This window comes from Thecamonas trahens (genome assembly GCF_000142905.1).
Source record: "Thecamonas trahens ATCC 50062 unplaced genomic scaffold supercont1.28, whole genome shotgun sequence".
Lineage (NCBI taxonomy): Eukaryota > Apusomonadida > Apusomonadidae > Thecamonas > Thecamonas trahens.
Window position 1 is genome coordinate 344,813 of NW_013657652.1, and position 23,779 is coordinate 368,591.

Consider the following 23,779-nt stretch of genomic DNA (forward strand, 5'->3'; position numbering starts at 1 on the left):
CCACCCCGCCACCCCGCCAGCACGCCACCCCCTCCCCTCCCCTTCCCTCTCCCCTCCCCTCCCCTCCCTCCCCTCCATTCTCCTTCACACTCTCCCCTTTCTCCTCTCCGTACCATAGTGTGTTGTCGTCGAGTGTTACTACTTCCCCCACCCCCTCCCCCCCCCCCCCCTCCCCCCCTCCTCCAGTCACCAACTGCCGACCGACGACAGCAGGCCGCTGCCGCCCTGCCCTCCCTTGCCCTCCCTCTCTCATCGGCTCTTCTTCAATCGCAGTACGGGAATTCAGCTAATGACGCAGCACCCGCCGGACGAGGTGTCTACTGGCGGCGGCGGGTGCTTGTTGCGCCGCTTGTCGAGAAAGGCGATGTCGTAGGGAAGGAGCGGCGTGGCCGAGGCAAGCATATTGGCAGCCGAGACAAAGTAGTTGCGGAGCATCGGCTGCCCGGCCGACGCGTACTGGGTCGCCTGCCGGTGCATGTTCTGCAGGGCTTGCTGGACCGCGGCACCGTTGGTGACCATGGCGTGCGAGGTCGGCGCCGTAAACTCCGACTTGAGCTCGTCCTCGCTAGGCGCGGCACCCGACGGCCCGGCAAGGCCCGCCACACCGGCCGACGACGGCGCAGGAGGCGGCGGCGGCGAGGCCATGCCCGGCGAGGCCATGCCCGGCGGCGGTGGCGCGGCGCGGGAAGGCGAAAACGGCGACGGCGCACTCTGTGCGCTCTGCGCCGCCGCTGGCCGCTGGTTGATCGGCCGGTTAAACGGAGCCTCTTGCGCCGCCGCCTGGAACGCGTTGTATGCGTCGTGCAGGAGCCGCAGCAGCTGCTGTCCAAACAAGCTGACATACTGCGGGAGCTGGACCCGGAGGGGCGACGACGGACCCGAGGCTTGCAGGATCTGCAGAGCCGCCTGCGCCGTCGTCCGTACCTGCTCTGTCACCGAGTCTGACGTGACCACCCCGTGTTCGACAAGCCGGAGCAGTAGCCGCCGCATCTTGGCAAATGCTACCAGATCCTCACCCCACTGCGCATCTTTCTCCTCGTCTGTCCGGTTGTCTTGCACCGCCGGCTGCTGCGAGCTAAACGGGCTCTGCGGGAACGGCGAGCCGCCAAACGGCGACGCAGGCGGCGGCCGGGCCGCCGCCTGCGACGAAAACGATGGGCTCGAGCTAGAGAAAGTGTTCATCTGCACGCTCGAACCCGGCGCTTGCTGCCTGCCCAAAGCTGTCCGCGGTGGCGGCGTAAAGATCCGTGTCGGCGCCCCTCCGCCAGCTGCCGGCGCAGCCCCAGGCGAGGCAAAGTTGTACGGCTGACCGGATTGTCTGCGCAAGCGACTTGCGGTTCGTGAGTGAGCACCAATGGTAGCAACAAGTTCTACCTCTGTCCGGACCAGTCTGGCTAGCCGCTAGGCCGCCTGCCTCGCCGACTCGCGGCGCCGCCGTCTGCCCCTGACCATGCTACGCCAGAGCGTGCTGATCGCCACCCTGCCCACCGCGCCAGCCCACCGCCTCCAACGGCGCACCGGCGCGACCACCAGCCACACCGCACACCCACCGCTACTCGCTACCCTTTCCACCACAACCCGTTGCACCACCCACTACACTTTGTGCTATACCCCCCTCCCCCCCCTCCCCTTCCCTGCCCCCACCAACTGTGCCCCAACGTACGCCATGCCCAACCACGAGAGAGAGAGAGAGAGACAAGGTGCGCGACTGGTGACTGGTCATCACTCAACACTCGCTAGCCACTCACCAGCCGCCCACCGGCCGCCCACCAGCCGTCGCTGGTGATTGGCCACCGACCACCGGCCAATTCGCCCGCCAACCCGCCGGCCTCCTCCACCGTTCATTCGCGGTTCACCGTCTCCACCTGCATCACCTCACCCTTCGTCCCCCCCCTCCTCCTCCCCCCCCCCCCCCCCTCCTTTCCTCTCACCACACACCACCAGTACCACCCTTTCTAACATAGACACACATGGAAACGGTTGATCCGGCAGAGCTCGACCTGTTCTGTCGCGAGTGCGACATGCGCTTCGACTCGGCGGCCAAGCTCGCCACCCACAAGCGCAAGTTCTGCGTCGACTCGGTCTACGGTGATCCACAGGCGCTGCAGGCCAAGCTGCGGGCCGGGGAGAAGCTCGGACCAGGCGTCTTTGACTTTGAGGCTGTCAAGGCGCATCTCGCGCGCGACGGCAAACGCGACCCGCTCATTGCCAAGTCGGCGGTCGGCGACGTCCGCGCCACTCTCCGCTCGTCGGCCACCGACGTCGACAAGATGCACGCCCACCTCATTTCGCAGCGCCAGAAGGAGCACGTCGAGGAGCTTCGCAAGCTCAAAGTCGAGCAGGCACGAATCCGCTCCGAGCGCCAGTCCGAGGAGACCAAGTTGCTCAACAAGCTCAAGGAGCTGGAAGAGCTCAAGGTCACCGAGCTCCGCGATCGCATGGACCGCGAGCGCGCCCGCCGCGAGTTGGAGAACATCGACCGCTCGCGGCTGACTCAAATTGAGCGTGAAAAGGAGGATGAGCTGCGTCGGCTCGAGCGCGAGCGTGCCGAGCTCGATCGGCGCGAAGCCGCCATCCAAGACGAGATGGAAGCACTGCAGTCGCGCATCGCCTCGGCCGCCGACCGCCACACCGCGAATCGAGCGCAGATGGACGAGATCCTGCAGTCGCCGGTCCGCAAATCGGCCAAGGCCACCGGCGGTGAGCTTGCTTCGCCGCGCGACAAGCTCGCTGCCGTTCGTCAGGAGCGCGCCGAGCAGCGCGGCGCAAAGTCTGCACTCGCCCAGTCGCGCCACCAAAAGCTGCTCGAGGAAAAGCAGCGCTTGCTAGCCCGCCTCGCTGAGCTCGAGGCGGCCGATCCCGAGGCCGATGGCCCGCCGCTCGACGCCCTCGTCGACGACCTCGCCAAGCGCCAGGCGAACGAGGCCCAGCGCCTCCGCCAGCTCCGCGCCACACAAGCCCGCCAGCTCGAGAAGGAGCGAGCGGCCACGCTCGACCTCGATCAGTTTGAGGTTGAGATGGCCGACAATACCCGCGGCGGACTCGATGCCGGCATCTCCGAAGACGTCTACGCCACCGAGTTGACTTCGGCCCACCGCCAAGCTGACGATGCGCTCAAAGAGATCCTTGCTGCCGAAAAGGCCAAGGCTCGCTCGCTCGAGCAGCAAGTCCACGCCAAAGAGGAGGCCCGCCTCCAGGCCATTCGCGAAATGGAAGCTCGCGAGCGCCGGACAAAGGAGGAGCTCGAGCGCAAGCACCAGCGCGAGCTCGAGCGCTTGCGAGAGGAACCGCCGCCGGCGCGCTGGCTGCTGCATCCGAGGCCATGGCTCCAGTGCAGGCGCAGGCCTCACCACGGCCGACCACCAGCTCGGGCTCTGCCCGCCTGTCTCCGCCTGCTGCAGCACCTTCGCGGCTGCCGGACGCAAGTCCGACCTCGCCACAGCTTGCAGAACTTCTGGCCGAAATCGAGAGTCTCAAGCGCTCGTACACGGCCTCGGGTGGCGCTCGTAGCGACTTGCTGGAGATCATCGAGGCTCTCGAGCGCGAAGCCCGCGGAATGGCAAGCGCCGCAGCAACGCCAGCGGCGGCGACAGCCCCGCTCCCCGCCGCCCCAGTCCAACTGCCGCCGGTTATGCCGGCAGCGCCGGGCTCAGCGGCGGCGTTCTTTGGCATGCCCGCACCCGCGCCGGTCTACACCCCGGGCCTCGGACCGATGTACCCGGGCATGATGGCGCTGGCGGATCCGATGCAAGACCTGCTCTACCGCAACGAGATGGAGAACATGCGACTGGCCGAGGAGATGGAGGCGTTTCTCAACGAGAATGACGGCGGCAGCTCTGGCTGGCGCGACGAGTTTTCCAGCAAAATGGACCGCATCTCGCGCCGGCTGGAGGCTGCTGCCGGCGGCGGCTCGGGCGGCGGCGGCAGCCGGTCGTCAGCTTCGGTTCTCGAGCTCCTGCGCGAGATGGAGGCGCTCGAGGCCGGCCGAGCGGGCTCCGGTGACGACGAACTTCGTGCGCTCAAGCGAGAGCACCTGAAGGACATGATGATGCTCGAGTTTGAGAAGGAGAAGACCCGCAACGTCATTGAGCTCAATAAGCTGCGTATGGAGGGCGAGGCTGCGCTATTTCCGGACTCGGGCATGTACGCGCCGGACCCGACGCGAGTGAGGATGGACATGCACGCGGCCGCCGGTGGTGCAGGCCCGGCCGACATGGGATCGGCCGCCTACGACCCCGAGGATGGTTTTGCGCTCTACTGGGACTTTGTCGACGGCCTGCCAGCCGATGCACACCTTGTCCATCTTGCTTTTGCCCTCTTTGACGGGCCCGACGCGAGGACGCCGATCAAGTCGGTGCCCGCCGTCGAGTCGGTGCTGGATCCGCTCGCTGCCGAGCCGGGCGCCCGCATTGCGGTCATCGACTCGAAGCGCCGCTTCCACCGGGTGCCTATTCTACCGGACCTTCGCATTATGGTCGAGGTTCAGCGGGTCGAGGACGACGGCCATCCCGAGGCTGGCATCGAGCCGACCGTCTCTTCGATTGGCTGGGCGGTAGTGCCTGTCTTTATGGAGTCGCCGTACGACACGCACGGTCACATCCTCAACTCAGGCTATCTGCGTGTGCCGCTGCTTGCGCCGCCGGTCCACGTCGGCACGTCGTTTGGCGAACTCGCCTCGCTGCCCTCGGTTGCGCATGCCGCGCTCTACATCCGGCTCTTTGCCCCCGAGTTCATCGAGAACCAGAACGCGCTCGAGCTCGACGCGTCGAACATGCGCTCCAACTACACATCGATGGCGTGGTCGGTCGGCCCGGCCATGACCGCCGCCGAGTATGCACGCGCACAGGCCGAAGCCTCTGGCTCACCCAACTGGGGCGCGCCGCTGGCCCATACCAGCGGCAGCGGTATCGTGGTCGATTCGGCCATGTCGTCCCGACCGGGTGCCGCCGACCAGCCACCGCTACCGGCCGGCGCTCAACCAACGAACGCTCCCGGCACGGCCTCGGCCTCGAGGCGACAGACATCGGGCGCTGCGTCGCGGCCAGCGTCGGGTGCCAAGCCGCCGCGCAAGTACTTGCCTTTCGGCCTCCGTCTCGTCTCGGCAACAGGCCTTTCGCTGGCGAGTGGTACGCTCCTCGCGGCTGAGGCCTCGATATCGCGACTTGACGAGCTGGGCAGTGTTTCACGGGCTGGCCCGCCATCGGCGGCGACGACCGCGTCGCGCAAAACTGCATCCTCGCAGGTTTGGCGCCTCAAGCCGAGCGAGACCTCTGGTGGGAGTCTCGCATGGGGCGCGCGGCACGAGTTTCTGCCGCTCCGCGCCTCCGAGTCGAAGCTCCTTGTTGTGCGGATTATCAAGCGCGACTCGGGCGTCGAGCAGAACGTGGCGTGGGCGTACACGCCACTCTTCCAGTACAACGCCAACGACGAGCTGGTTGTAGCCGAGGGCTCGCTCACGCTTGCGCTCTTTGAACCGCCGATGGTGGTCCCGCCCGAGCCCGGCGCTGAGCTGGGACCACTCGGCAAGCTCTATCTCGAGGTGTACAACCCCGAGTCGGCCGACGCGGCGCTGATGGGTGAGGACGTGGCAGGCGTGGCACGTAAGGCCTGGATGCGGGTCGAGCTCCCGCTGCCCGACATGTCGGACGCCAATTTGTCAAGCCGGGCGACGGCTTTGACGTGTACATTGATGGTGCGAGGTATCTTCCTGACAACGTGACCGTGACCCGGGCGGTGGGGCGGGTCTTCACGTCGTCGTACGACCAGCCGTGTCCCAACCTCACTGCCGCCTCGCACATCGAGCTTGACGCATCGGTGTACTCGCCAAAGTACTCGGCGCACGCCGCGTTCCGTGCTGCCGTCTTTGACCCGACGTCGACGTTGCTGGTCAAGGTAACCACCGTCGACCGGACAAACGGGAATGTGGCTACCGTCGGGTACGCAGCGCTCAACTTGTTCCTAGTTGTCGACGCGGCGACACGCTTTGATCAGCCGTTGCACTCCGAGTCCGAGTTTGTGCTCAATGACGGTGCTTTCCAGCTCCCGCTGCACATGGGTGGGCCAAACACTGACCTCGCGCTCTCCGGCAAGTCGCTGGCGTCGCACAAGCGCGTCCCGTGCGCCACCATTCTTGTCCGCGTCACCAAGGCGCCACGCGGCTCGGACGGCAAGCTTCTCTCACGGGCCGAGCTCCCCGCGGACGAATGGGAGGCGGCTGGGCTTGCCGTCCCAGCGCCGGCGTACGAGAGCGGAGCTTACGACTCGACCGGAGCAGTGCCCGAGGGATCGGAGACTAAGCTGTACAAGGCCAAGGTGGAGAGCGACGCGACGGCGGCTACGACCATCCGCGAAATTCTTGTCCCGCTTGGCTACATGGGCTCACTCTCCAATGACGACGAAATCCAGGTCTGGCTCGCCGAGCGGCTCAAGCCGGAGCCCAACGCGCCCGAGGTCCTCCTGGACTACGCCTTTCTTGCCCGCTACGTGCCCGAGCTCGGGTTCCGGGTTGCTGTTGATGGCGCACTCAACCTGCCCAAGATCCTTACCAAACGTGGCTCTGGCTGGTCTGCGGCGCTCTTCTCGCTCTCGCCGCCGGCATCACTCTACCATCCGACTACACCGCTTACGTCCGGCGCCGAGTTTACCACCCAGCGCGACTTTACCTCGACCATCCGCTGTCCGCGGTGGAGCGACGGATACAAGAACTTCCGCAATGTCGAGTACAACCCGTACCTAGTCGTTGTCATTGAGGTCTTTGGCGTCGGACTCAAGAAGAAAAAGCGCGGTGAGCTTGTTCCGTGCGGCTGGTCCATCCTCCCGGTCTTTACCGCTCGCGACCAGTACGTCCAGTCGGGCGCGTATCGCATCCCAATGTTCCAGGGCCGGCCCTCTGCGGGCATTCTTGAGCGAGTCTTCCGCCAGCCGGCCTATGACGTGCTCCAGGACGCCATGGCCGCCAAAGAGGTAGTCCCAGTCAAGGGCGCGTCACTCCTTGTCCGCGTCGTTGACGATCAGCGCGACGACGAGTATCGCGAGCCGCGTAACCACGTGTTCGAGCCGTTCCTCTCGGCCGTCGGCAAGCCTCAAAAGTACGTATCGCAGGTCAAGTCCAAGCCGCTCCGCACGCTCGTCCCCAAGGGCTCCACGCCGCTCGAGTGGGAGTCGGAAGCCAACCAGGTCTTTGCCGACGCCATGGGATTGACCCACTATCGCTTTTAGTCGTTGGCTCGGTCTTTTCAGCGTGACGCGGCTTGCATGCCGCATGGGGACTCACGCTGGCGCAGTAAGGATGTGGAGAGCCGGACCGAGCACTCATCGCCGGCGCGAAACAAGCCATGATGGGGCAAGTCACCACTCCAAGCACAACGTCACCATAAAAGAATGCGTGACCAGCTCTAGACGCGCAAGCTGGGCCAGTGTTGCATAAGATCCACCTGTGCTTGGCATCAGATGAGGCTCGGGCACTGGCACTGGGCATGTTCTCGCATCCGCTCGGCACAGTCCCGCACCCCAGATTTCTCGCAGCGGCCACAAATAATCAACCCTTTACGGCAATGAATAGCCAATCAAAAGTCGAAGCATCAATTTTTACACTCCCCTGTCAATGCCGCAGCTCAAGCAGATGGCCACCACAGAATGCACACCTCCACTCCCCCCTCCCCCCCCCCCCCCCCCCCCGTACATCGGAACCAGTATTCGCTCCAACTCGCCTCCATCACGACCGTCATTGCCGATGTACCATGCTTCAGGATGCTGGTGGACACGCCTCGTCCGGCTTCACCACAGAACAATGAACTGCGAAACTAGCGGATACACAATATGCTCACCGAAATTCGCCGCGAGTTGCCGCGGCATGGCGTTTGTATTGCGCTCCCCCCTTACCCTAGTTGTAGACACACTCTTCACCCCCTAGAACCCACCCCCCTCGTCTCCCCCCCCTCCCTCCCTCCCTCCCTCCACTCCCATTCCATTCCACCCTTATACACCACCATCTTCCTACATCACCCGCTTCCTGCCCGCATTCTATGTGGTCAGGACCGCAAAGGCTCGTGCTGGCGAGTCGGCCGGATGGGCTGTTACGCGTGGTGACTCTTTTCGTCGCACTTGCCCTCGTCATGTCGAGCTGTCACGCGACAGCGGTGCCCAAGACCCTCACTGTGAGCGTGGGTACCAGCAACACGGCCCTCAATGCGATTCCCGGTGGCGCGTATGACACTATTTCAGGCACAAAGTACGAGATCGACGAGTATAACCTCGCTCTCGGTGCTTCCTTTGGCGCAAATGCCATTTCCTCTACCACCGGCCGGTACTGGTTCGAGCCAGGCACAACGAGCCTGGAGTTTCAAAAGTTCCAGCTGGATTCTGCGACGACGCTCTTGGTCTCGTACTCACTGGAGGCGGTGTCCGAGATCTCTAAGCCGCTCACAGTTTCGCCGTGGACGGACAACGGGGCGCTCTCAACGCTCTCGTTTTCGGCGCCGATCTCGATCGCAGCAACGTCTGGTAACAACGTGGTCGTCTCGAGCAGCAACATCGCGAGCATGTTCAGCGCGCTTGTGGAGGAGTCTAACTTTGACGAAGACCATTTGGTGCTCAGGATGGCACAGGATGGGTCAACGTGCTCTGGTACGTGCCGCATCTTTTTGCCCATCAACATTCACCTGACTTACTACGAGGTGTGCCCCCCTGTGACGTTTGCGTCGGGTACCGCGAGCAACGCGCGCACCGGAGCCAACTTTGCGGCGGTGAGCGAGGCTGTGACTGTGGGATGTACCGGCGGTATGTATCTGTCTGGCGCACCGAGTGGCGAGGTCGTCTGTCTCGTCGACGGATCATACATGCCACCTGTGGCTGGACTGGCTTGCTCACCGACATTGCCGCCGCCGTCACCACCACCGCCGTCACCGCCATCCCCCCACCCCCCCACCGCCGCCGTCACCCCCACCTCCGCCACCGTCCCCACTGCCGCCTCCTCCACCACCACCGCCGTCGATCGCCCCGTCGCCGACCCCTGCTGAGTTCTTCCTCGCGCCGTCGTCGGCTCCGCTGGAGGGCGGACTCCTCCACGTGCTCTGGCACTCCCAGGCCGAGTTCTTGGCGCGGACTACCTTCTCGTTCCGGCTCTCGGCCGATGTCGGCGCGCCGGACGCGCCTGCACCTGTCGAAGTCCCGGTCGAATGGAGCGCCGACCGCCATGCACTCGTCTTTACCTCACCAAGTACCAACTACACTGGGTACATGGACCTCGAGCTGAGGCGGTACAATGCAAGCAGCGGTGCAACCGCGGGCGTGTTTGGCCTGGGCGGCCTGCTGCAAATTGTTGACCATGGTTGCTTTGCACCTGGATCGGTGCACTACGACGGCAGGTGCCAGTCGTGCACCAAGTTTCCCGGGGCATATTGTCCGGGCGGGTCGCGGATGTGGCCGCTGCCTGGCTACTGGTCACCAAATGAGGAAACGCCACCGACGCGGTGTCGAGTGGCACAGGCATGCCCTGGAGCCGTAGGCGGCGCCGGATGTCGCCGATCAACGCGCCGGACGGAACGCGGCTGACAAGCGTGTGCGCTGAGGGCTACGCGGGTGAGTTTTGCGCGGTGTGCGCGAGTGGGTACTTTGCTGACAACGGCGTGTGTCGGTCGTGCGGAAGCGACGACTCCGCGCGGGCGGATCTTGCGATTGTAGTCATTACGGCGGGAGCCTTTGTGGCGATTGTTGCGACGTCGCTTGCGACATTGTCGGCGCGGCGGCTGGTGCAGGGCATTTCAACGCTACTGCTGGTGCAGCAGGTGGCGATGGCGTCTCGTATCGGACTGCAGCAGCTTGACGACGAGTCGACGCCGGCGTGGGCAGCAGCACTTGTGCGAATTGCGGCGACGATCAACTTTGAGGTGGAGACGGTCCGGCCTGGATGCACCGTGCCGCGAATCTCGTTTGTGACGGTTTACGTGGGAACGCTCGCCCTCATGGCCATGGCTGCGTGTGTCTTTGTCACTGCCGTTCTCCTGCGCATCGTCACAAAGCGGATGCGACTGCCGGTCGGACAGCTTTCTGCGATTTCGCTCATTTCCGAGTCCTCGGACTCTCTTGGAAGCCCGAGCTCGATACTGAGCCACTCTTCAACTTTATCTTCATCGTCATCTTCAACCTCGTCATCGACGTCGTCATCCCGCGACCACGTGCCGGTCATCACCGTCTCCGAGTCGCGCGAGCGACGCAACTCGATCCTCTATGCCAGCCGTGAGTCTGATGCTATCTCGTTGGTCGAGCTACCGGAGTTTCCTTCTGTGGCTAGTCGTGGCAAGAGCCGACGTCGCCGTCGCAAGCGGCGAAACGGAGATAAGGCCGCTTTCCCATCGATCGCCGAGGTGGAACAGCAGGAGGAAGCCCTGGTCGTGGCGCACGATGCCAAGGGTGACATTGTGGTCGTGTCATTCCGGGCGCGGCTCGTGCACGCCATGATTATCTTGGCTGCGATCGCATACTTGCAGGTGTGCGTGCGATCGCTACAGGGCGTGTATTGCGTCCGAGTCGGCGACGGCTCGCTGCGGCTTGCGGTCGAGCTTCCTGTCCGGTGCTATGAGGGGACACACCTCGCACTGTCGGTCATGATCTGGCCGATGGTTGTGCTCTTCTGCGCCGGCTTTCCGGCCTTTGCACTCACGATGGGCCTGCGGGCGGATGCAGTATCGCGGTCTGCTCACGTCCGCGAGCTGCTGCGGGAGCGGTACGGTGTGCTCATCCGCGGGCTCAGGCCTGGGCGGCAGTGGTTCCGGGCACTGCAGTTTGTGGTGACACTGGCGTTTGCGAGTGAGACGGTATTCATCGTCGAGCCTGCGACGCGGCTGTTTGCGGCAGTGCTCAACTTCTCGCTCAACCTTGTGCTGATGGCACTTGTGGATCCGTTTGAGGACAAGCTGCACACGATGCTCTCGTTTGCGACAGGTTTGTTCTCGTGCGCCAAGATCTTGTACTTTGTGTGGCGCGAGACGTCTGGCGGGCTGCTGTTTCTGATTGCGCTCGCGATTGTGGTCGTACTCTCGAGCTTTGCGCTCACGCTAGCAGTGTGGAACATGCTACGGCGGACGCAAGCACTGGCCAGAGTCCACACGGTCGAAGCTGGGCTGACCGGGACAGCGTCCGTTGCCGCCGCGCCTGCGATGACCGGGATGGCAGACGGGTCAAGTAAGGACCAGCCAGAACGCCAACGCTCTGTGTCACTGACCCGAACCGCATTCGACGTTGTTCTCGACTCGGACGGCGATCTCGGAATGGCATCAAACGAGATGGACGAAAGCTCGCTCTCGCGAGCCGGTACCGCCTGCAGCATCGTTGACGACGCCTCGGCGGCTCAGGCCAAGTCGTCTCCGACGCTCCACCCTCCGGCTGCTGGCCGTGGGAAGCTCAAGCGCAACATAACCATGTTGACGAGTATCGGCCGTCTCAGGCGCGAGAGATCAACTCGAGCCGCCCGGGCCGGGATCAGCAGACGGTCTACCTCGGGTAACGTTTCGGGCAACACTTCGGGCAACGTCTCGAGTGAGATCTCGGGCGAGATCGCCGATGTCGGGCGACTCTCGCGTATTCGCTCGGAACAGGCGAGCCCAACGAGGCGTCGCAAGCGGCGGTCTACCATCAAGCTCAAGCCAAAGCCCGAGTTTGTTCCACCCATGTCGTCGATATCGCTTGTATCTCTCACTCAACCTGACGACAAGCTCGACCGCGAGCTTGGTGATGATCTCAACGCCATTTTTGAAGCTCAGGTTGCGGCGCGGACGCCGTCGCGATTGTCGTCAAGCAGTTTGCAAACGCGGAGGCAGACGCTCACACCGACCGAGTCGTCGTCACGATTGTCGTCGGGTAATTTGCAGACGCGGAGGCGGACGCTAACGCCGACAGAGTCGTCGTCGTGTCCGTCGTCAAGCCAGCAGCGGCGGCGCGTGCGCCGTCGCAAGATCAGCCCATAACTCGTCACAGTGCGGTTGTTCGGGCGCGTCATAAAGTGCACACCACAACGCAAAACCGTTATGATGCCACATTGTGCGGGCGCCGCGCGCCACCCGATCGGGTCCTGCATGGCTACGACTTGAGGTGGGTATCATAGGACGGGGCAGCGATGCTGTGTGCAAGAGAGAACGTTTACTGGCCAAGGGCGCGACGCTGGGCCTGCAGCTGGCGCATCATACGGTACTGGGCCTGGACCTGCGAGCGGACATGCTCGGGAGCGACCTTGCGCGAGGCCTTGGCAGCCTTCTTCGCTGCGCGCGAGCGCTCGCGCTTGGCGCGCTTAGCAGCTCGAGCTGACTCCTCCGACTCCATAGCTGCACGAGCAGCCTGGGTCTCGTTGTGGGTGGCGATGCGGAGAGCCTCGGCGGCTCGGCGCCGCTTGCGGGCCTGGCGCTGCGTCATCCGCTCCTCAGATGCCGCACCGAGCGCCGAGTTGACAATTGCGACGTTGCGGTGGACGGCCGAGTCCTCACTCTCGCGGGCCTCCGAGACCCGCGTCTTCCACTTGGTCGGGATGTTGAGCTTGGGAACGGTCTGCGCGTGCTCGCCAAAGGCAACATCGTCGACAAAGTCGTCAAAATCTTTGTCTGGGCCGTGGACCAGTTGCCGCCGCGCCTCGTTGAGCTCCTCAAGCTCGGCAACCTCGGCCTCCTCACGGGCGCTCAGCTGGAGATCGGCCTCATTAGTTCCGCGCAGGACAGACGCGGCCTCGGCTTCGGCCTGCTCCAGCGCCTTCTCTTCAGCCTTGCGGTACTTGTTCCGCCGTGCGCTCGCCTTCTCGGCCACTTGCGCGTCCTTTTCGGCCCGTGCCTGCGCCTCGGCCGCCTTCTCGGCCTTCTTCTTGTCAAAGTACGCCTTGGTCTTCTGCTTCCGCTTCGTCGCCGCCTTGAACGCGGCGTAGAACAAGTTCTCGCGCGAGTAAGCATCATCCTTGCCACCCTTTCCGCCCTTTCCGTTGTCCTTGTCGCCCTTGCCGCCCTTGCCGCCCCTAGCCTTGCCCGCTCCACCGTCGCTGTCCGTGCGCGTTGTGCTTCCACCACCATTGTGTTCACGCTGTGCACGCATGAGGTTGCGCAGACTGCGCGGCAGTTGCTCCTCTATCCCCGGTCCCGTCATCGTTCCACACAATCCCCATAACCCTCTCCGCCGATGAGTCCCAAGCCCACCCGTTCTGACTACCATCCATCTCCGCTGGCCATCCTGCCCCTCCCCCCCCCCGCCCCCCCTCCCCTCCCACCCCCCTCCCACACACCTTCCACTTCCCCACCACGTACCCTCTCTCTGGCTCGGAGGAGTCGGACCCTTGCGGGCGCTCTTGTACAGGTCAAACTTTTTGAGCTTGCGGTGCTTGGCGAGGCGGCCCATGGTGACAAAAGTGGGTAGAGAGAGAGAGAGAGAGAGAGAGAGCAGGGTGCCACCCGCGCTTGCGCCTGTGAAGCCACCGAGTGACACCACCGATGATGGCCCAGTCCGACCCGAGCCCATTCACCGCACCCCATTTGGGCCTGAACTGGGTAGCCTACCGGCCATCTCACACACCACGCACGCATAACCCCCTGCCCATTCCCACACCATGGCCGACTTTACACAAACACTGCCCGACGAACTCTGCGTCCACATTCTCTCCCATCTCGACGTGGCCTCGCTGGCGGCGGCGGCACAGACGTGCACCAACTGGAACCGCCTGGCAGCGGACAATAGCCCGTGGCGAGCGGCCACACATCGCGAGTTTCCGGGCGATCCGCTGGTTCCTGCGCTTGCGCCGCTGACAGCGGCGGTCGGATGGCGACACACCTACCGCGAAGTTGCCCGCATCCGCGCCAACTGGTCGGCCGGCCGCTGCGCGCTGCGGTTCCTCACGGGCCACACCGGCGGGGTGTGGGGCCTGGATCGCCTCACCGACTCGGGCCTCCTGGTCTCTGTCGGCTTTGACAACGTCGTCCGCCGGTGGGATCTGCGTGCCATGGCCGAGGTTGACGTCCTCCGCCGCCTCTCGGCCGGCCCGAATAACTTTCGTGCCGTCGGCGGCGATCTGGTTGTCGGCATCCACGACGGCGCCATCAACATCTGGGATCTGCCGTCTCGCTCGCTGCTGGCTTGCCTCCGCACGCCGTACACTAATTTGACAGCGATGCGGGCATGGCGGGCCAGCTCCGGCCTTCGCATTGCGCTCGGCACCTCGTCCGGCGATGTCCGCATCCTCCATGTTCCACTTGTCCACGGCACACCCGTGCTCGACGAGGCCGGCACCGCAAACTATGAGCTCGAGCTAGACGAGACGCCACACGAGGACGCGGTCCGCTCGCTCGCCGTCGCCGACGACGGATCGGCCATTGTGTCAGCCGGCAAGGACATTGCCATGTTCTCAGTCTCACCGCCGCGGCTCGTCCAGGCTTTTCCCGGCCATACTCCTCTCTCAGTTTCTGCCGTCACCTTTGACGCTACCACAGTTGTCTCTGGCTCGGGCGATCGGACGGTGCGGGTTTGGGACGTGGCGAGCGGGCTCGAGCTGGCTGTTCTTGAGGGCCATACTCGGACTGTGTCAGCTGTTGCCATGGCCGGGTCGCTCATCGCCTCTGGCTCCTCCGACGGCACCGTCCGGGTCTGGTCACGGCTCGACGGCACGCTCCTGCACACCCTCACGCTTCCGGATCCAGCAACCAACTCTGGTCTCGGCAACCCGCTCTCGCTGGCGTTTGACCCGACGTCGATCGTGGTCGGACTCCGGACCGGCTCGATTGCCGTCATTGACTTTGCCGCCGCCCACGACCTCGGCTCGCTCCCGACTCCCTCGGCCAGGGCATCGGCCGTCGGCCGGCGCGACGAGTCGGCCGCGACCGATGCGCCGGCTATTGCTTGGGCAATGGCTCCGATCAAGGTCCCGACATGGCTCTTTAGCCTCCTTCTTCTTGCTGCACTTTACGCTCTGCTCAGTGTTTGCGCGACTTTCGCCGGGTGAGACCCCGGGACGAGCCCATTAGCGGCGAACTCGGTCCGCGCCGCTTTCGCCCAGCCGCGGCAGTGGCCGGGCGGGCCGCCGGACGACCGGCCGGTGAGCCAAACGGCGAGATCGAGCGCGGCCGCGAGACGGCTTCAAGCACGTCGGCAACGGACGGGCTCCGCGCTGGCTGGGCGGAAGCGGAGCCGGGCCGGGCCGAGCCCTGTCGGGTGCGACTCTGCGACGGCGAGGAGCCGGCGGCAAAGGCGAGGACCCGCTCACGGGCCTGGTCGTTGCGGGCCTGATCGCCCTGGGCCGGACTTGCGCGAGGCCCACTGGCGCGACTCGAGCTGGAACCACCGGCTGTCGTCGAGCCGGCAGGAGGAACGCCCGCGGCAGCACGAAGCGCACGCAGCTGCTTGACCAGATGCTTGTTCTCGCGGCGGAGGTCGTTGATCTCAACAATGAGAAAGTGATTTTCTTTGGCGCGGCGCGAGACCTCGCTGGTCTTGAGCGAGATGGTTGACTGCTGCTGCGAGCGCAGGCGCTCGATGGTCTGCTCCATGAACAGCCGCTGGCGGCCAAACTCCTCGAGGCGCGAGTCCTCGCCGGTAAAGTCGAGCGAGTCACGGGCCTCTTTGGAGACGTACGCCTCATACATGTGGCGAATGCCCTCGCGCCACTGCGATTGGTCGGCTTTGGTGTAGAGCTGGTGCAAGTCCTTCTCCATCGCCTCTTGGACTCGGATGCGGGCCTTGAGGGCCCGGTGCATGTTTGCGGCGTCGCGTTGGACGATGGCCATCTTCTTGTCCTTCTCCTTGATGATGAGCGAGAGGTTGTCGACCTCTTTGACATTCCGCTGCAGCTCTTCGTCCATCGAGTTGAGCCGCTGCGCCATTTCGACGAGCGCCTGCTCCTTGGGCTCGAGCTGCTTGGTTAGCTCCTTGTTCTTAAAGTCGAGGACAAACTTGTACTTTTCGAGGTCCTGGTTGAGCTTCTTGGTCTCCAGGATGCGCATCTCCTTGTCGGCAATGATCTCGTCACGCTCGTGGACTGAGACCCGAAGGAGCGAGAGACGGCGCTCGAGCTCGGTAATTTCGCCGCGGAGCGTGTCAGCCCGCGTGTGGAGTCGTGCGTTCTCGGCCGCGAGCGCGTCGCGCTCCTTGACGGCGTCGGTGTACTGCATCTTGAGCAAGGCGCGGTCATCAGTGAGCTGGACCGTCTTCTCAGATGCAGCCGTCTTGATCACCTCCTGCACCTTCTTCATCTCCATGACTTCGTCGTCGTGGTCCTCGGCGACCTGCCGCAAAATCTCGGCGTGCTCGAGGTCGTTGAGCTCGAGCTCCTCGACGAGCTTGTCAAACGCCGCGAGCTGCGTGGCCAGATTGGCCTCGTAGTCCTGTCGCATGCGGACCAGCACGGCCTTGTGCTCCTCCTCCAAGTGCAGACTCTTGTCCTCGGCATCAGTGAGGGCCTCGTCGTACTCTTCGCGCACACGTGCCAACAGCTCTTTCTGTCGGGCCATTTCGCGCCCGTGCTTCTCCACCAGCGCCCGCAGCTCGCGGCCGTGTTCTTCCTCTTGCTTGCGCTTCTCGGCGTTGAACTGGCGGACTCGCGACTCGTGGATGGCCTGCAGCTCGGCATACATCTCACGCTGGTCGAGCTCGCGCTTGCGCTCCTCCTGCAGCATGTTCGCGAGGTGCTGTTCGGCTTTGCGCGCCTCGGCCTGCAGCTGATACTCTGCAGCATTCGCCGAGTCGGCAAGCCGCTTCTCGAGTGTGAAAACAGAGTTAAGAAGCTCTTGAAAGGCATTCGTCGTTGTGAGGAGAAGGTCGGAGAACCGCTCCGGCACAGGCAGCCGCCGTGGCCGGACCTTGCCGTCCACAACTGGACGGATGGCCGAGAGGAAGATGCAGCCTGTGGCGCCGACCGAGATGAGCAGGTTATTGTCGGGGCTCACCACAAGCTTGTTCACGCCTCCGCTGTGAAGTTGCATGCTCACAGGATCCATCATCGAGTACGGTGCGTCAAATATACGGATCTTGCCGTCGCTCGACGCTCCAAACACCAGATGAGCAGTGAGTGACTCCTTAACCACCTCGCCCACAGCTGTCAGCGGCGTATCCAGTCGCTGGCCATGGAGCGCCAGCTCGGTGCTTGACCCATCGTGGACGACGTCGGCGTCGTCGCCGCGGGCAAGCTCATCCTGAAGCAAGGCCACCCCTCCACCTTCAAGCCGGGTCGTTCGCTCGTAGGTAAAGACTGAGGTAGCAAGTGAGGTCATGCCAAAGTGGCCCGGCCGGTGCTCGGAGACCACCCGCTGAGCGTCGCAGAGGCGGACAATGCGGTCGTTGCCGGTGACTACGACCTGTGTGGCGGCGATCGAGTTGCCAGCGCCCCATGTGCCATGCACCGCTAGGTCGGCGTCGGCGTCAGCGTCGGCCTCGCGGCGTGGGACGGTGCGCAGGGCCACAATGTCATGAAAGGCAACGTCCTTGAAAACCAGCGACGAGGCGACGCTTGCGCGGGTCATGGTCACCAGGTCCCAGTAGTAGATAGCGCCATCGCCGGCGGCAGATGCGAGCATCATGTCGTTGGCCAGAAAAGCCAGATTGGCCACCGGCCGGACATGACCATCAAGCTTGCCGACAAGGCTGAGCGTTGTCGACGAGAAGAGGAGGATGGTGGCACCTGAGGCAGCGGCAAAATACGCGCCATTGGTAGAAAAGCGGAGGACCTTGGCAAACTTGACCTTGAACACGTGATCAACCCGAAAGCCCGAGGCAAGGACCGCGAGCATGGAGACGCCCTCGGAAAAAGCAACGAGGACGTGAAGGCCAAGAGGGTGAAAGGCCACAGCAAGCGGCTCGTCGCGGAACCGGATCGAGTTGGTGCACTGCATGTCGATGTAGTGCCAGACTCGGAGGGTGCGGTCGGCGCCTGCCGTAACCAGAAGCGGCTTGCGAATGGCGCAGTCGACGTCAAGGATGGCCCCCGAGTGAAAGCCCGAGGCGAGGAGTGCAAACGACGAGTCTTCCTCCTCGGGACTCATCTCGGGCGACGAGAGGTCGAGGCCCGACATGGCGATGCAGAGCACTTGCGATGACGAGAGGACAACCGCCACCTCGGATCCTGTCGGCGAGACCGCCATCCACAGCGGCACGTCGTCATAGCGCGATGAGTCGAGCGAGCACACAAGCGACTTGCGAAGCTCGAGCTCGCCTGTCTCAAGGTTCTCCTCGTACAACTTGAACGCCTTGGTCGTTGACGCAACAAGTACGCCGTTGCGGTACGGGACAACGGTTGAGATACCGGTGGGAAAGACGTCCGGTAGGAGGCGAGTCGCTTCACCGGCCTCGTACACTACCAACTCGCCGCGATCGTTGGCAACGCAGAACGCGTCGCCGTGGAACCACGCCGCATCGGTGTTGACCGCGCCTGGCGAGGCCTGTAGCGATGGCGTAACAACCGGGAGCAGCGAGTGCAGCTCGTCGTGAGCCAGCCGCCACAATCGCAAATACTGCCCGCCGACCACCAGCACCGTGTTGGTGTCAAACGGCGAGAACGCAACCCTGAGCACCGAAGTGTGCAGGTTGATCGAGGCGATGACCTTGGACTTTTCCACAGAAAGTACACCAGCTTGGACTCGGGCTCGGCACCAACCGCCACCAAGTAGCGCGAGTCGGAGGAGAACGCAAGCGTAGTGATGGCGTCCACATCAGGAACGCGGAGAACTCGCTCACGGCGGTTGGTCGACAAGTTGTACACCGAGATCTGCGCCCGCCCACCGGCGTCCAGCTCTGCCGCCGCCAGATGCTTACGATCCGGGGCAAGAGCAAGACATCCCATCGTGCGGACGGCGTGATCGGTGGCCACAAACTCAACCGCAGCCCGATCGGCGACCACAACCCGCCGCCCGGCTGGGTATACCATCTTGTGCTCGTCAGCATACGCCAGGCATTGCCGCACTGCCGAGTTGATTCCGAATACATGGCTGTGTGGAGGGGGAGGAGGCGAGTACGCATCCGGAGGCGATGGATGAGAACCGATGGTGAGTTGCGCGTGGATGGGTTGGTGGATGAGGGCGGGAGGGGGAGGGGAGGGGGCGAGAGAGCATGGCCTTTCTCGGCCCAACGTACTACGGCTCCAGCTTGGCCAACACCGGCTCTGGCATGCCAACCACCCGCGCCCGTCGCTCTGCAGCCATGACTGGCGAGTGCAGTTGGGGTGGGGAGGGGTGGGTGAGGAAGGTGGGGAGGGTGGGGTGTGGCTGTGTCTGCTGTCGGCTGGTCGTTGGGTGGGCACGGGCGTTGGAGGCCGGCAGTTGGCGCCGCTTTGGCTGCTCCGCTCTGTGAGGAAAGGCAACCACACCCCACCCCCACACTCCACCCCCACACCCACCCGTATCCACTCGGAGAGCAAAACACACAAACCCTCTCTCTCTCTTTCTCTCTCTCTCTTTCTCGCACTGGTGCCATGGCTGATGTATGGGTCGGACCACCTCCGGCCGGAGGGAAGCGCGGCGCAGGCGGGGCAAGAGCGGGCCGCCGACGCAACGGGGTCGGGCGGACAAAGGGCGCAACTGCTGCGCAACGATCGAAGAGTGGTCGTGGTGGAGCGAGAGCTGGAGTTGAGACCAAGCCTCGGACTGACCCTGCCGCCGACGGCATCGACGACTCTGACGCTGGCAACGCCGTCGCAGATGATGCCGCTGCAGATGACGTCGCTGCAGCAGCGGCGGCTGCGGCGCTCGGCAATGACCAGGCTCAAGATGCCGTGCGGAACGCTGCCAATGGTGGCAGTGAGGGCGAGGGCGAGGGTGTGAGTGATGATGGGGGCTCGTTCAACAGTTTCCAAACCGGTGACGATGAGGCTGTGAGCGACGTGGCCGAGTTCGGCGAGGCCGAGGCGCGGACGCGGCTCGCGTTTGCGATTGGGCCCGAGGCGATGCGGGCCGACTCTGAGGAAGTGGCCAATCGATCGATGGCAGCCATCAACCTCAACTCGTTCTTGATGGGCTCTGCTGGGCCGTCTGTGGGTGATCTCGATGCGTCGGGTGCGTCGCTCGCGCTCGACGGCGACGAGGGCCCGCGGGTGGTGGGCGGCAAGTTTCTGTCGTGGAAGCGGTCGTCGGCGCTGGGCGCCGGCGGTGAAGCTGATGATATGGTCGGCGTCATGCCTGCAATGGCTGGGCTCTCCAAGCAGACCCGGGTCCAACTGAGCCAGAGCCGCACGTGGCCGGTGGCGTACCGCAAGCACTCGCGCGAGGAGCAGATTGTCATGGGCTTTGTCGATAACTTTGACCGCCAGTTTGCGCAGCTCTATCCGCTGCGGCCGCGGCTCTTGCTCACGCCGCCGAACGAGTGCGAGGTGGAGAAGTTTGTGTGCTCAACATTGCGGCCGTCGCAGACGCCGTACGATGAGCTGTACTCGCTCGAGGGCGTTGCCTCCTTTGTCGCCGATCACTTTATCTACGAACCGTTGGCCGAGCCAACCAAGCTCCCGCAGCACCTTCCGTCGCCTGCCACGGTGCTCGAGTGGCAAGTTGGTGACTCGTTTGACCTTGCCATGGTGCTCACTTCGCTCCTTCTTGGCGTCGGCTACGACGCGTACGTTGTCTACGGCACCGCCGCATACTCGATCACGGTCAACGACACGTTTTCGGCGACTTGGCCCGGCCTCGGCCCAAAGCCGCCACCGCCTCCGGCGGCTGCTCCACCAACGACGCCCAAGTTTGTGGTCCAGACCCGGCCGCGGCTGGTGTCCAAGTTTGAAGAGCGAATGGCAGCAAAGCGGGCGGCGGCCGCTGCAGCAGAGGTCGCTCCGCCGACGGTGGGTATGGCAGCCAGTGATGCAGAGTCGAGCGCTGGAGGCGAGTCTGAGACGCGCAACGGGCTCACATTTGAGGTCGGCTACGCGCAGCCACTGCGGCTGACGGCGTCCGACAAGAGCGATGCGCTGCGCGGGAAGCGGGTCCACGCATGGGTGCTTGTCAAAGCCGGCGCGCGCGGCGTGGCCCAAGACGTATTCATCGAGCCATCGCGCGGCCTTTTGCTTCCGCTCTCGACCCGGCTGTACCACTCGATCGAGGCTGTCTTTAACGACACCAACTTTTACGTCAATGTCCAGCCGGTGCCGCCACTTCACAAGGGTCTTCCCTCTATTCGTGGGCTCTGTTTTGCGCTCGACTCGATGGCGGCGTGGGAGCCGGTGTTTGTGAGCGATGGGCACGAGACCGGTTTTGGGCCTGGCCGGAGCGGGATGGGTGGCGCAAGCGGCGCGGCGCTAGCGACTCAAGCCACGACAGCAAAGTCGGAGCTGAAGCGGCGAGTGGCGCAAGCTGCTCAGGACCACGTGCTGGCCAAGGCAGCCGGCATCGATGCGTTTGGTCCATCAGCACCGAGCCTCGACGATGTACACATCGAAGTAAGCGACGACCTGGCGCCGGATGGGACGCCGCTGCGTGCGCTGACGGCGCCGCCGACGTGGGTCCTGCCGCTGGCGCCAGAACGCAAGCGGTTTGAGGAGCGGTATCCAGGTGGCTACAAGGTGGCGCTCTACTCGCGGCTCCGTGTGGAGCAGTACGGGCCGTTCCTGCGGTCGGACGGCATGGTCGAGCGGCTGACGCACTTTGCTGATCGCGACTGCGAGATTGTCTTTCGGTGGACGAAAAGTTCCATGCGCGGCGCGACAGGATGATGGCGCGCGAGATGCATGTCCACGTCCCAGCTTCCGAGCATGTGACGGCGGCGTCGCTGGACTCAGCCGAATCGTTTGTGGAACACTTTGCACCGGGCCGCGAGCACGGCCTACGGACGCTGACGGTGAGTGGCGAGCCGGGCGTGTGTAGCATTGCGCGGACGACCGAGCGCAAAGCGCGGCGGATGCGGATCAAGGTGGCTAGGTACAAGATGGAGTTCTACGCCGAAGGCCGCGACTCGCACGATGACCTGGTCACGCGCGAGGTGGCTGTTGGCTCGGCGATGACGGAGCGATTTGCTGCGGTCTCGTCGTCGGCGGTTCTCGGCGGCGAGCACGTGCTGCGGCGAGAGGCAAAGTTTGCCAGTAACCGGGTCGAGCTTCTCGCCACCCGCCCGCTCGAGGTACTCCCATCGGACGAGGCGCTGCTGGGCGTTGAGGAGACGCTGTCGCGGCGAGCCGAGATTGTCGACGCCGACGACGACGTGGCGCGACGGACGTTTGCAGTCGTGGCCGGCGAGATGACCGAGGTCTTTCACCTCATTAGCGGGCACATCTACCCGTCACGCATTGCGTATCGCAAGCACAAGTTTGCTGACTCGTTGCCGCTCGACAAGGACGAGCTTCCGCCGAAGCCAGCCGATGGTTACTGTGAGCCGGAGCAGACGTCGGCGCGGCAGGCGGCAGCAGGACTCGGCTCGCACGAGCTGTACATCCGATACGTAGCGATGCTCCGTGCGGAACAAGCGGCGATCAAGGCCGTGCTCGGCGCTGCCGTCGAGACCAAGGCCATTCTGGCTGCGCGCGAGAAGGAGCGCGAGCGGACGCTGCTGATGATTTCGGTGTACGACACGCTGCGGCGGCGGCGGGTCAACCGCGGGGCAGACTCGCTGGCGGCAGCGGCGGCACTGCGGGCGTCGGACGTACCGCCAGAGCTTGCCGACGACCCGTTCAGTGTCTTCTTCCATGGCAAGCTGCCGACGTCGGCGGCAGAGGCGCACGCGGTCAAGAACGAGGCCCTCGAGTTCCACCGCGACCGGATCATTTCGCAGGTCCTCATCATCGAGTCCAAGATGGCCCGCATTCGCCAGTTTCTCAAAGAGAAAGAGGCGACCATCATCCGCAACCAGGACCACACCACGCCCGAGCAGGTCGCGGCCTTTGCCGACGAAAAGGTTCGCCTCCAGTTCCGCCTCCGGGTCCTCAAGATGCGCAAGGACGGGATCCTCAAGACCTACCGTCGCAAGTTCAAGGTTGTCGCTCGCCAGCTCTGGGAACACCCGCTCCTCGCGCCGTGGCTCAAGCGCAAGGACGACAGCGATGCGCCCGATGGCGGCGAAGATGCGCCTAGCGAGAGCGGGGCGTCTGGCACCGGCGGTAGCGGCAACGCCGAGGCAGAGCCTGGCGCTGGCATCGCCAACAGTGGCGTTTAGTGTGTGGACTTGAGGTGATAGGCCGGCACAGCATGCGGCTCACACTTCCTGCTTGCGGCGACGGCCCTTGTGGCGCCTGCGCGAGCGCTTGCGCGAGCTCTTGTGCGAGCTCTTGCGCGAGCTCTTGCGCGAGCCCTTGCGCCGTGATGCAGATCGGCGCTGGCGACCCGCTTCGTTGCGGGCCTCGAGGCGGGCGAACGGCTTGTAAAAGTACGAGCGAAAGCAACCGACGAGAAAGGTGACAATGGCCGCCATGGCGAGGACGGCGACAAAGACAGTGATGACCGAGATGAGGCCCACCTCGTCTTCGTCTAGCTTGCGCGGCTGCCTGGCAGGGCCGACGGGAGGCGGGTTCTGAACTCCAGTACGGGGCATGCAGGACAAGTAGAGTGAGTGATTGTACCGGATGCATGTGTTGTGGATATGGTTGTCGTACCGGCTGTGGTGGGGTGGCTGTGGTGGGGTGACTGTGGTGGGGTGGCTGTGGTGGGGTGGCTGTGGTGGGGTGGCGGGGTAGTGGTGCCCACGACAACTTGCTCCCACTGCGCCCTCCCCTCCTCCCACACACCCCCTACCCACCCCCTCATCACCCCCATCACCCCCCACCCCCCACCCCCACCCCCTTCCCTCCTCATTATCCCCATACTCCCCCCGTACCGGTGTAGACATGGCCTGCCACTCCCACAACTGCAGAGAAGAATGCCAC

At 64.2% G+C, this 23,779-nt stretch overlaps 9 protein-coding genes across 9 annotated transcripts in view; 4 read left to right on the forward strand and 5 right to left on the reverse strand.

Annotated features, from left to right (window-relative positions):
- AMSG_06423 (caltractin) overlaps positions 1–131 on the reverse strand; it is a 1,115-nt gene extending 984 nt beyond the window's left edge. The window contains exon 1 of the mRNA XM_013901637.1: positions 114–131. Within this exon, the coding sequence (XP_013757091.1) occupies positions 114–116 (3 nt within the window). The 5' untranslated portion in view covers positions 117–131. The remainder of the gene's footprint in view (positions 1–113) is intronic.
- A 151-nt stretch (positions 132–282) lies between these two features.
- AMSG_06424 (uncharacterized protein) lies at positions 283–1,668 on the reverse strand (the record flags this gene model as incomplete). The annotated part of the gene is made up of 2 exons (XM_013901638.1): positions 283–1,305; positions 1,660–1,668. 2 exons carry the CDS (start codon positions 1,666–1,668, stop codon positions 283–285), a joined length of 1,032 nt encoding a protein of 343 aa, XP_013757092.1.
- Positions 1,669–1,965: 297 nt separating this feature from the next.
- On the forward strand, positions 1,966–7,218 carry AMSG_06425 (uncharacterized protein; the record flags this gene model as incomplete). The annotated part of the gene is made up of 3 exons (XM_013901639.1): positions 1,966–3,331; positions 3,367–5,617; positions 5,662–7,218. The coding sequence occupies exons 1-3, from the start codon at positions 1,971–1,973 to the stop codon at positions 7,216–7,218; spliced, it is 5,169 nt and encodes a 1,722-aa protein (XP_013757093.1). The 5' UTR covers positions 1,966–1,970.
- Positions 7,219–8,114: 896 nt separating this feature from the next.
- On the forward strand, positions 8,115–11,963 carry AMSG_06426 (uncharacterized protein; the record flags this gene model as incomplete). Its single annotated transcript, XM_013901640.1, has 4 exons — positions 8,115–8,810; positions 9,019–9,440; positions 9,506–11,419; positions 11,486–11,963. The coding sequence occupies 4 exons, from the start codon at positions 8,115–8,117 to the stop codon at positions 11,961–11,963; spliced, it is 3,510 nt and encodes a 1,169-aa protein (XP_013757094.1).
- Positions 11,964–12,116: 153 nt separating this feature from the next.
- On the reverse strand, positions 12,117–13,409 carry AMSG_06427 (uncharacterized protein). The gene is made up of 2 exons (XM_013901641.1): positions 13,278–13,409; positions 12,117–13,100 (listed from the first exon to the last, which is right to left on the reverse strand). Exons 1-2 carry the CDS (start codon positions 13,366–13,368, stop codon positions 12,136–12,138), a joined length of 1,056 nt encoding a protein of 351 aa, XP_013757095.1. The 5' UTR covers positions 13,369–13,409; the 3' UTR covers positions 12,117–12,135.
- Positions 13,410–13,576: 167 nt separating this feature from the next.
- AMSG_06428 (uncharacterized protein) lies at positions 13,577–14,901 on the forward strand (the record flags this gene model as incomplete). The annotated part of the gene is made up of 2 exons (XM_013901642.1): positions 13,577–14,746; positions 14,803–14,901. The coding sequence occupies 2 exons, from the start codon at positions 13,577–13,579 to the stop codon at positions 14,899–14,901; spliced, it is 1,269 nt and encodes a 422-aa protein (XP_013757096.1).
- Positions 14,902–14,903: 2 nt separating this feature from the next.
- On the reverse strand, positions 14,904–18,903 carry AMSG_06429 (uncharacterized protein). The gene is made up of 2 exons (XM_013901643.1): positions 18,578–18,903; positions 14,904–18,551 (listed from the first exon to the last, which is right to left on the reverse strand). The coding sequence occupies exons 1-2, from the start codon at positions 18,872–18,874 to the stop codon at positions 14,934–14,936; spliced, it is 3,915 nt and encodes a 1,304-aa protein (XP_013757097.1). The 5' UTR covers positions 18,875–18,903; the 3' UTR covers positions 14,904–14,933.
- Positions 18,904–19,056: 153 nt separating this feature from the next.
- Positions 19,057–23,297, forward strand: AMSG_06430 (coiled-coil domain-containing protein 135; the record flags this gene model as incomplete). Its single annotated transcript, XM_013901644.1, has 3 exons — positions 19,057–19,162; positions 19,566–21,603; positions 21,636–23,297. 3 exons carry the CDS (start codon positions 19,057–19,059, stop codon positions 23,071–23,073), a joined length of 3,582 nt encoding a protein of 1,193 aa, XP_013757098.1. The 3' UTR covers positions 23,074–23,297.
- On the reverse strand, positions 23,068–23,773 carry AMSG_06431 (uncharacterized protein). Its single transcript, XM_013901645.1, has 2 exons — positions 23,731–23,773; positions 23,068–23,427 (listed from the first exon to the last, which is right to left on the reverse strand). The coding sequence occupies exons 1-2, from the start codon at positions 23,740–23,742 to the stop codon at positions 23,113–23,115; spliced, it is 327 nt and encodes a 108-aa protein (XP_013757099.1). The 5' UTR covers positions 23,743–23,773; the 3' UTR covers positions 23,068–23,112.
- Between the last annotated feature and the right edge of the window lie 6 nt (positions 23,774–23,779).

Bases quoted from the DNA above. Each gene is read 5' to 3' on its own strand.
- AMSG_06427 (XM_013901641.1), bottom strand. From the start codon at position 13,368: ATGGGCCGCCTCGCCAAGCACCGCAAGCTCAAAAAGTTTGACCTGTAC. The intron at 13,101-13,277 runs GTACGTGGTGGG...GACCGGGGATAG, and splicing joins TCCTCCGAGCCAGAGAGAGG to AGGAGCAACTGCCGCGCAGT.
- AMSG_06429 (XM_013901643.1), bottom strand. From the start codon at position 18,874: ATGGTATACCCAGCCGGGCGGCGGGTTGTGGTCGCCGATCGGGCTGCG. The intron at 18,552-18,577 runs GTGTACTTTCTG...GAAAAGTCCAAG, and splicing joins CCGAGCCCGAGTCCAAGCTG to GTCATCGCCTCGATCAACCT.